At 42.7% G+C, this 11296-nt stretch overlaps 1 protein-coding gene across 3 annotated transcripts in view; it reads left to right on the plus strand.

The window, feature by feature from the left end:
• The first annotated feature begins 417 nt into the window (after positions 1 to 417).
• Positions 418 to 11296, plus strand: part of SNX4 (sorting nexin 4) — a 52004-nt gene continuing 41125 nt past the window's right edge. For 2 of the 3 annotated variants that reach the window (XM_006017909.3, XM_006017911.3), the window contains exons 1-2: positions 418 to 453; positions 2530 to 2645. In XM_006017909.3, coding sequence (XP_006017971.1) covers positions 433 to 453; positions 2530 to 2645 — 137 coding nt within the window. In that variant the 5' untranslated portion in view covers positions 418 to 432. Of the gene's footprint in view, positions 454 to 1108; positions 1197 to 2529; positions 2646 to 11296 lie in introns of those variants that run through there. The other variant, XM_006017910.2, reaches the window with a different exon arrangement.

The raw sequence follows: 11296 nt of genomic DNA on the forward strand, positions 1-11296 counted from the left end.
CGGCGCTGCGGCCTAGCAGGCCCGGCAGAGCCCCGTGCTCGCGTAGCGCTGGCCGCCGGCATCCAGCCTCCCTCCAGCGGGCGGGGCCGAGGGGGCTGCGCGGGGGTGGCCTGGGTTACGTGACCTAGTTAAGAAAACAAACCCCGCAGCGAAGTGCCCCGATACCGCAGGTTATTCCCTTCCCTGTGGCTGTCAGGAGCAGTGCCGTGCGTCCCCATGACCCCCACAGCAGGTGTGCTGGGGTCCCCTGGTAATTAGCCTCTGCCTCATTAGGGTGCTAGTTGATTACCTTATCCTCCAAACGCTCAGGAGCCCTTAGGACGCGTTACCTCGCCGCCGCAACATGGGGAACAATATTTGAACCGAACCCCCCCGAATACGTGGAGCCGGCGGCGCGAGACGGTCCGCGACGCAGTGTGCGTTTAAAAAGCAATGTTTCGCTCTGAAGACAACGTAAGGGGCGCTCATTATTAGCGGTTAATTAAAAAATGCAGCCGCTAAGATCATTCTTCAGGTTACTTCTCTCTCTCTCCGGCTGGCTCCTGGCTTTCCGTAGCGTTACCTTAATTTTCCAGAACTTCTTGCTCTTTCTTGCGGTATCGGCTTAAATCGGCAAGTAGGAAGCCTTGATTTTTTAAAAAAATAGATAAAAATATGAATTTTGCATCGCGTTTCTACTCGTTGCCTAGACAGAAGTGGATGCCGTCTAGCCCTTCGAGCGTGCAGCTTTGCAATGAAATTTGGCCGCGATGCTAAACTTGTATTGTGATTAATTAGGAGGACGCGCTGGATCCGTTCTGTGGTTTAATGTACGTTTGTCCAGATTCTCCACTTTTTGTTCACCTTTTCCTGCCGAGACCCCGTAGGAATAGCAGCGCTGTAGATGCGAAGTTGAATGAAGACCGCTGTGGCAGAGAGAGCACCAGGGGGGCGCTCGCCACTTAGGGGCTATTGCAGCGGGGAGAAGCTTCCCCCTCGGGACTCATTTTAAGGGGGAAGGTGGGTGGCAGAGCACCTCCATCCAGCGCTTGCCATTTTAAGGGGGGAAGCAGGCAGCCGGCAGGTGCCTGATGAGGGTGGCCATTTTCAAACAAAGCCCAGCCAGGCACAGCCAGGAGAGAGGCCAGTCTGCTTCCTGCAGTCAAGGGAGCAGTATCATCTAGCTTGCTTGCTAGCTAATCAGGGACACCCTAGAGGTAAGGGTGGAGGTTATGGGGATGGAGGAGGCTTCATTGGTCCTGGGCATGATCTGAAACTGTCCTCCTGCTGGGGTAGGGAGACCTGGTGGTCCTGCCATTGGCAGGGTAGGGCTGCTTAAATGCCAGGATTGAGAGCCTCCCCAGTGTAAGGTAGGTTGGGGTGCCTAAACCCCTGCCCCCACCATCCAGTGGGTTACTGTAACAGCGGAGGGAAGTAGGGCCAGGCATGCCCATGTGGGGCACCTGAGCCCCTTAGGGGTATAAGAGCCTGGAGAAAGGGTAGTGGGGCCAGGCATGCCTGTACAAGGGGTACCTGAGCCTGTTGGGTGAAAGTCACGTGAGCTCCAGGAAGGGGTGAGAGTTGGAGGGCCTGGTGTGTGCCTCCAGAGAGGAGGCTGGGTGCTAGGCCGAGTAAGTTGTGGCCCTGGTGAGAGGGATGAGTAGGTTGTGCCCCTGGGGAGGATGGTTGGCTTGGTCCAGGTAAGCCTGAGGGCACCTGAGGCTGCAATTGGACCTAAGGCCTTAGAGGTGCTGGAGTGAGAGCCACTTTTAAATGGGGTGTCATCATTCCTTAATGGGAATAGCTGGGGTGTGATATCTGGCATGAGAAAGGGATGGAGTTGGCCTAGTGTTTTGTGAATCGCTCAGTCCTGTTCAGGTGAGGGCTGTGGGAGAGGCCTGAAAGACTGTGCCAGGGCTGACTGAGGGGTGCCCAAGGATCTCCATGAGTAGGGTGGTATGAGTATGGCTGTGAAGAGGGTGGTGTGATAGACTGGGTGAGAGCTGGTGGAGTGAGAGAGGGGTGGTATGTGTGTATGTGGCCTGTAGCAGGGCAGGATGCAAGAGGCTCAACACTGCTGGGACATTGCACAGCTGTGAGAACCATCTGAGGCTTGGGATGCATATAAAGGGAGGTTGGAGGATGTACATTAGGCCCTTGTTAGGCGGGCGGCTGCCCCGATAACTAACAACTTCATTAGTTACCACCAAGGTGTGACAGTGGGCGGCTTGCCCAAAGACAAGTGGGTGGCCAGCACTGACTGGCTGGAGGGGAGTTCCACATGTCACAACAGCTGTCTGGCTCATGACGCAAGAGCAGGCAAGGGAATTTTGTATGTGGAAGTATGGCAAGACATACAGGGCATGAAGACTTAAACTCAAGAAATGCATATATACTTAATTTTGCATGCTGGGTAGTATTATTGATCTCCTGAGTAAGACAGGTCTCAGTTCTGCAGGCTAAATAACAAGGGTGGGGAAAAGAGGAAGGCATAGTTAACAAATCAATTTCTATGTAATGGATGTGATATGCAGCCTTTCTTTTTTTAAGATGGAAGACTGTTTATTGAAGAAAATAGAAATCAGTGTCTCAGAAGCAGAAAAACGGACTGGAAGAAATGCCGTGAACATGCAAGAAACCTACACTGCTTACCTCATTGAAACAAGGTACCTAACAGTAAGCTGATAATGATGATAACCTTTCATTTTAAACTTCTGGTTAGGTTCAAGTACAACTTGAGTGAGAGAACTGAATTGGTTTCCTGTTTGTCATGCCAAATCTGTCTATTTAAAAAAAAAAAAAAAAATACAACCTCTTCACGTGACTACATGATAAAAAGAGAGAGATGCTCCAGATGCACAAGTAATCCTACTAGTATATGCTGTATCTAACTGTTAATCCTGTGTTCTTTGGTCCTTGAAAATTATGTCTCTGAAAGGAGTTACAGACTTGATCTATAAGCAGTCACTCAAACTTTAAGCCCTTCTGCACCTGCAGGTCAGGGCGCAGTGGGATCTAATATGCAATCCACACAATTGAGCCTCATGGCATGCCACAAATGCATGGCAGGAAGCATGATTGTGGGATTGTACATTGTATCCCATTGCTCCCACTACTGGGAGCTCCTTCTGTTGAGGAGCTATGAGCCCTGGGGACCCCCTTCACATCCCTGGGGCTGGGGAATCATGGCAGCCATTATCCCCAAGCCTTGGGGGTTTCATGCATCCCTGGGGCAGGTATATCTCCTTACTGCTAGGACTCGGTGTCTGCAGCTATAGGACTCTAGGTCTGTGTGCTTCCAGGACTCGGAGTTGGCAGCTGCTGGAGCTGAAATTTCCCTCAGCTGCAGAACACCCTGCCCCAGCTGGGCATGGTCCACCCCTGTGGCTGGGAGCCCCATGGGAAACCCTGCTACACATGCACATTTTAAAGCTCAATAGCAACCAGCTATAAGGCTTACTACACATTTTCGAGGTCCAACTTTATAGCTGGTTGGAGCTTTTTATGACATGATAGGTCCTTCATGCATGTTGCTGGTGGTCTCAAGGTAATTGGACAATTCACTAGTTAATTGCTCGATCCCTGTAATATATAGGGGGGCCTTTGGCATATGAGATGCATTTGACTCCATGTATGTTATAGCTAAGAATAGTCATGTGATCTATTGGCATACTGGAAAATACAGAGGAGAGGGGTTCTTTAACCCCTGTTATGTGAAGCAACCTGTTGCATTTGCTAGATGCTGAATTTCTTATTTGAATTCTGCCCCAGTATTTAAAAAAAAAAAAAAAAAAAAAAAAAGGTGTTCTAACCTTAAATGTGCATCTCCTTCCTTCGCTTTTTTAAGGGTTTCTTTTTTTTTAATTTTTTTTTTTTTTTTTTTTTTTATTAGAATTAGTTCTTACTGAATGGAGTGTTTGTCTCTAAGTTTTCTGAACTGTGTATGTAACAAAATTATGGTACTCGCTTCTCTCTGTGCTGCAAAGAATATTTACAATTGCAAACAATCAAATGGTAGTAAATAATTAGAAAATCACCTTTTTTAAGGGTTACTTTTTTTTTAATTTTTTTTTTTTTTTTTTTTTTTATTAGAATTAGTTCTTACTGAATGGAGTGTTTGTCTCTAAGTTTTCTGAACTGTGTATGTAACAAAATTATGGTACTCGCTTCTCTCTGTGCTGCAAAGAATATTTACAATTGCAAACAATCAAATGGTAGTAAATAATTAGAAAATCAGACTTTGTTCCCAAGGTGGATTTGCATGCTAACGCTTAGATACTGATAACTATTTATTTAGAAAGTACCCCTAAAGGCTAGGGACAGAAGGTGCACATAATCCAGTTTAAGTGATGGGGAAACTGGTTTAAACCTGTAACAAAACAGAAACTCACTGCACATAAACAAACTTAAAAATGACCAAAACTAGTCACGCGCGCACACACCATACAATGCTTGCACAACAGTACAGAGACTGGATATGCTGATCCGAGGAGGTCTGTTTGGATTGTGTATGGCTAAAGTGATCTTAATAAAAGGATACTTGAAAGTATTAAAGAGCTCCTCAAATAAACTAACAACTGAGGGCCTGGGAAAGTTTCACTTGTTGCAGTTTACGTTTATGCCAATGTATGAATTCCATATCTGTTTAAAGTATCATTAATATTTGTATGATGCTTCTGTTTCATAGGTTACCATGTAAACCTTCCCATTTCAAAATATATATATTTTCATTCAGAGGTGAGATGCCTTATTTCACACAGATACTGCAAAGCCACAACATGGTTGCACAACAGTACAATTGTTATACAACCTGTTTAAATTTTAAGAGTAAATTGCCACATGGGAGCACAATGCATCTTTGCCACTAGCCTAGTTTTTGGCAGCTACGTGGATAGTGGGGGAGAGAGGAAGGACACATTACTTCTTCAAGGTATTGGTTACATGATCAATCTTTCACGTTAAATACAGTATTTTTTTCCTGTATTTGTATTTGACAACCAAGGAAGGGCAAAGTTGCAATGTCTGGCTGTGATGTGAAGTATATTCTGGAGTGTCTGTGTGGCTCCAAAGCAAAGCGTGGTTTAGTATATTCCTATTACTCTTGCCTGGTTTCAAACATGCCCTTGGTAACCTAGCCCTTTTTCAGTGCCAAAGATGCCTTTTGCTGCCCAGGTATCCTTCCAGGAATGTTCTTATTCAGCAGATAGTAATATAAATTTCACAGAAATGAAAGTGTGGGTTTCTCACATCTCTAGTAAAATGAATAGGTGCTTCTTTCTGTTTGCAAGAAACTTTGCTTTCCTGGCACAAATATAATTGCTGGCTATTAAATGTGCTTCATGCTGAGATTGTAGCTCTGGGTGGGCTTCACATCAGTTTGCCTGTAAGTAATAAGATACTTTGGTATTCCATAGCCGAAGAATAAAATTCAATTCGTATGAAAGGAAGAACATTCAATAATGGTTGCATTATGTTTATGATTAGCTAGGGTTTCCATGTCTACCATTATCCAGGCTTAAATGCAGATCTTTAATTCTGTGCACAGTTTGGTTTTTTAAGCTTGAATTTTTCTCAAGAACAAAAAACTAACCTATATGTAAGCTGTAACTTTTTTTTACAAATTGTAGCTGAGAAGTAAAAGAAGACAAAAGCTATTACTGAGATGAGGTCTGTGAAGCCCACTAACTGGTCTCTTTCAAAGAGCAAATGGTAATACCACCTTATTTTCCCCCCTCCCCCCTGATGGGCTGTGAGGCTGGGATGCAGCAGCTAGGACTGCTGGCTCCATCTGGGGAGTGAGCGTTTTATTTTGATTTAAGTTGACTTTGTGGACAGTCTTGGATTTTTGCAGAATCACAAATTGAGTAGACCCTTAGTTACCATCCTACCCGAGTGTGGATTTCCTTCTCTCAAATAATGTACCTCAGCACAATCTACCACACTGCACCCAACAGTCAGACTTTCTGGAAGCATCCCACTTTATTACATAAATTCTTCATTTGCTTTTTTATCATGAACTCGGTAGGTGTTAAATGTTGTTCTTCCCCCCCCCCCCCCCTTAAAAAAAAAAAAAAAAAAAAAATCTAACAGTTCTGAAAAAGTGCAACTATTTCACAGCTTCCATTCAGTACTACTTGTAGCACTTAAACTCACAGAAAATAGGGTGAAGGGGACCTCAAGGGGTCATCTGGTCCATTTCCAACTCTGCCCTGGGATGGGGGGTTAACTCCAGCTGTTCTTGATAGATATTCATACAATTTGCTCTTAATTTTCAGTGACAGACTCAACAACCTCTCTGTATTCTATTCTAGTGCTTAACTATCCTTACAGTTGAAAAGTGTTTCCTGGCAACTGACATAAATTTCTCTTATTGCAATTTAAGCCCACTACCACTTGTTCTAACCCCAGTGAACCTAGAAAACGGATTATAGCTGTCATCTTTGCAGTAGTGGGTTTTTTATTTATTTATTTTTTATGAAGACTGTGTTATATCTTCTTTCAGCCTTGTCTTGTCTTTGGATTAACACTCAGTTATTTCAGTCTCTCTTTGTAGGACACGTTTTCTAAGAACTCTGATAACTTCCGTTGATCTCTTCTAGATGGTACATATAATACGTTTGTTTGTTTGTTCTGGTATGGTGTTAGCCATATTAGTTTCACAATAGTGTGATAGTGTTGATAAATGTTCAGTTCATGGATTGAGTCCACAGATAGAAAACTCTGTAAGAAGACATAAGTAAACATCAGTACTCTCGGTATCGCATAACAAAAGGAGGCAGATATCTCCTTATTTCACAAAATAAGTAGTGGATTTCGGGCAAATGCAGATGTTTAAAAGTGAGATATGTAGTTTAAAGGTTGTTTCTGTTTTGAGACTGAGCAAGAGCAGTTCCCTCTATACAGTGGGAGATACAAGTATATAGAGCCTCTGAGTAATCGGGCATCTTTAAATAAGAGAGCCTTAAGCACTGAAATCTGAAAATGTTGGTTTTAGCCTTTTTTGTGTGCAAGCTGGGGATATAACCTGGCAGTTCTAGGTTCATAGGCTTCTACATCTCGCTTTCGTACCTTCCCTTCCATGTCAAGTGGCCAGAATGTGAAACGCCTGTGTTTCACAGTTTGACGTTCCACACCACTGTGGTTTTCAAAACAAGAACTGAAAAACCAGAAATTTCTATTAAATTCATATCCCCAGCATAAAGTTCTAGCACTTGAATTCAAAGACAAAAGAATAAAGAGAGGAATGATATACAAAATAGCAGAAAGTTGGGGGTATCAGGATTTCTGGATTTAAGCTCTTCTTGAGTAGTGTGGCCTAATAACTTTTGCTGTAGGAAGCCAGTTTTGCTGATTGACTCTGACCTAGGGTCTTTTCTCAGTTGCAGGAAAATTTTTGGGTAAGCTTTTTTTTTTAGTTTATTTTACCTGTTAAACAGGATTATTGATACTTGCCTTCCTCCTGGGATTAGCAATGTGAAGCTTTGCTTAGCTAGAAGTGTTATACAATGCATACAAATGTAAACAGTAGTCAATGAGAGAATTGAACTGAGAGCCCATAGCTTGCTGGGTCCCACCTCAGTGCCCCTTTTGTGATACCAGGATGTTGCATGTTAAATGTTCTTGATATGCTATGGACAGATCTTTATATTTCCACAGATGCAGTATAGTTACTGGTGCTGGCCAATGCATTCAGTTTCCCCAGTGAAGAACCCATCCAGACTGTAAATCTGTGCATGACATGACCTGAAAGGAAACAGAATACAGGCATGGCAAAAGTAGCAAAGTGTATACACCTCTGCCTTGGGATGGCTGTCTTTTAGTTTTAGCTTTTGCTTATATTTTTACTAAGCTCTGTAATCTTCTTTCTGTGTTTCCACATTTTCTATTGCTGAGATACAGGTTCAAGTTAAATCCGTATGTGGTCTTGAACCTTGTTCTAAATTCTCTTTTGAAGGCAGGGCTGTGAGCTGGTCATCATTTAGATATCAGTGTATTTTCTGCCAGAAAAGCTGCCTTTTATTATCAATATTCCCTTCCTGTGCTGGCAAATTACTAACCACTGCAAGGAGGCAGGGGTGTCTTGTCTGTCTTTATTTTAATGGTCATGTTTCTATTTTATTCTGAGACCTTTAAAGAGAACTATTTTTGGAGAGGTGAAGAAGACTGGATTGCATGTTTTAAAAATGCGTATTTATAAACTACAAAGAGGATAGACGTGGTATGGTCCACGGGAAAGAAAGTGTCATTTACTTCTCATATAGTAAAAGATTAAATGCCCAAAGCTAACCGAATAGCTTGTGCAGTTGAAGGGGTTGTTGCTTTTACAAGGAAATAGATCTGATATATTTCCTTCCTTTCTTATTTAAGATTCCTGTAGTCATTCCTCTCTTTATTGCGTTAAGAATTGTTTAATGGCTCGTTTAAGTTCATTAGTCTTAAATAGCAAATGGGAAGAGGTTAAGTAGATGGGCTAAACTTTTCACATTGGCACTTTGAATTAAGGTAAATGAATGTGGCTTTTGGAGTAACATAATCTTCTAATCACTTATGATAACATCAGTTACGAAGGTAAAAGTTGAAGGTTTTAATTTTGTCATTTAATTTTTTCCAGGCAGGTTGGTTGAGTCAATGAATAAAGTGTATTGTTAGAACTGTACTTAGAGGGGAAACATATGGTTTTCCTGTCTGAACATTGTACAAGCATTATATTGTATTTTTAAAACCAAAACAAATTGAGAAGTTTGACTGAATGTCAACAAGTGATTATAATCTTAATTGAAGCTGGGTCTGCAGTCCTTGTATTTAATGATGGTGTTCATAATGTGGTCTTAAAAATTAGATGGTAATGAAGGTATTAAGTGTAATGAGTACCTTTGTGGATTTCTGCTTCCTTTTGGAATGGAGTTCCTGGGGAGAAGTATTCTTGTAATCAGTGATACTTTATGATTTTATAATACAGCCAGGTGGAGAGAGATCTTGTATGCTTTTAAAAAATGATTTCTCCCATCTTGCCTGCTTTTCCCCCCCAAATCCATCTCCACAAAATTTCAATTTCCCATTATTACCTTATTTAAAAAAAAAAACAAGTGTTGTAGATGGATGTTCACAATCTAGGTTTGCATGTACTCATCCACCAAATCTCAGCAAAAAAATCTGCTGTTCTTTTTATACTGTGGATTCTCAAATGGAAAAAGAATGGTTTTACTAAGTCTAACATATAGAACCATTAATTTGTATTATCCAAATATGGGTAAAAATAGTGGTGGTTTGTCTTGAATTCACTATAGCAAAGAATACTATAAGTGTCTTTTTACATAGGATGGCTGTCTGCCTTTTTTCCCATTCAATGTAAAAGATTTTAATGGTGAGATTGCCTGACTAACTTGCTGGGGATTGACCTTGTGTTTGCCATAGAAACAAGAATGAGAGGCTGCCTACCTCTTGCTGCTGTGTCAGCATGTCTTAACAGTTCATCCTAGAGCAGTTATTTAGGAGTGAGAGCCTTCAGTCCCTGTCTTTGCTGAGACATGGTCCTCAGTAAATAGGAGAATTCCCTCTCCTTAGGTATGTTAAGGGAGTGAATAGACTAGGGGCCTCCAGGAGTAATTGGGACTTTGCCAACATATGGAAAATGCAATAGTAGTGAGGATGGTGCAGGTTAGTGGAATTAATGCACAGCATTTTGCACCTTGAAAGCTGAGTGCTTTTATCTGTTGTTGCACTTGCCTGCCTGCACCATTTTCTGTATCCCCCCCCTCTGAGTCCTTGTTCTGGTGTCCATACCCTGAGCCTTTGGGTGCTTTCCCAAGTCAAATAAGATAATGTCTTCTCTCAACTTTTTGACACGAACACTATAGCCAGTAATTTATTTGTATGTGAAGTGAGGTGAAGCTTGTATCTCTGCCTTCTGAAGGCTGTTGGCACGGCACTGAGGAAAAAGATGGAACAACTTAGATGAGCCTTCTTTTGGAGGGTGTTCTCTCATTTTAAGCTGTTTTTCCTTGCACTTGTAGACCATGGAGTATGGAGAGCAGGGAGTGTAATATCCAATTCCACAAGTCCATTTCCAAGATGATGTGGTCGGAAGATTGCATGAGATGAAGACAGCATCTACATCTCCTGTTTCAAATGACCCTAAATGGCAGCTGCTTAGGCCATGGGAAAGGCAATTCTTTCTTCATAAACTGTTTGTTGCTTAACTGGTCCTTGGTATAGACCCATACCTTCACAAGAGTCTATCAGAGCATGGTTTATATTGCAACATTTCCTTGCCAGAAGGCTTCAGTCTCTAACAGTGAGAGGGTCCAGAGCACCATAATATCTGCACAATCTAAAGAACCCAGCCAGAATGTTATGTGAAGAAACAAATACTTGCTGCTTCTAATTTGAGGCTTACAACAACATTTCTAAAATGCAGAGATTTTGGAAGCTAGGTTTTAAAGAAATACTCTAATTCCCAACACTACAGGAATGAATAGCAAGTATAGAGTATTGTCAATTCCAGGCATTTGTGAGTCAGGTCTCTTTGAGATCAAAGTGAAAAGAACAATGAGTTTTGGATAGTTTCATAGTTGGTAGGGTCGGAAGGGACCTGAGCAGATCATCAAGTCTGACCCCCTGCCATGGCAGGAAAGAGTACTGGGGTCAAACTACCCTGGCAAGGTGTTCATCCAGCCTTCTCTTAAAGACCCCCAGGGTAGGAGCCAGCACCACTTCTCTTGGAAGTTGGTTCCAGATCCTAGCTGCCCTGACAGTGAAGTAGTGCCTCCTGATACTCTTCTTTGTCTTCTGGTCTCTGGAGGGTGAAAACAGATGTGGCATTTGAAGTGGTTCTCATTGATCAGAGTCAAAGCCTGAGAGCAGGGCAGTCCTTCACTAGCACACAGTAATAGCTTGTCCCTGGAATGAAAGGCAGTTAACTCTAATTAGCCTTGACCAGTCGAGAGAGTGTCATCTTCACAGGTACTTAAAGTGGGATAATGGGCTTGTGGTCTGTAGTACCTGGGACAAAAGGTTCTTAGGAGAAATGCAACCTTTTTTTTTTTTTGCCCACAACCATGAGGAAGCGGAGGCTTTTGACTTCAGAAGCCGATGCCTTAAAAGTGCGTCAAATCTTCTGAGACCCATGATAAAGTTGGAAAGAAATATGTATAAACAAAGGAATTAATTTAAATAGCTGAATTCCCAGTTAGGCTTGGAAGCGGCGAGAGACGCACGGGTGAAAGCTCGCTGCGCCCCTGCTCCCCTGAAGCCCCCCAAAACCCTCCAGCAGCCGCAGAGCCCCCCGCCGACCCCCCAGCACAGCCGGGGTAAGAGG

Source organism: Alligator sinensis, unplaced genomic scaffold, assembly GCF_000455745.1.
Source record: "Alligator sinensis unplaced genomic scaffold, ASM45574v1 scaffold4_1, whole genome shotgun sequence".
Classification (NCBI taxonomy): domain Eukaryota; kingdom Metazoa; phylum Chordata; order Crocodylia; family Alligatoridae; genus Alligator; species Alligator sinensis.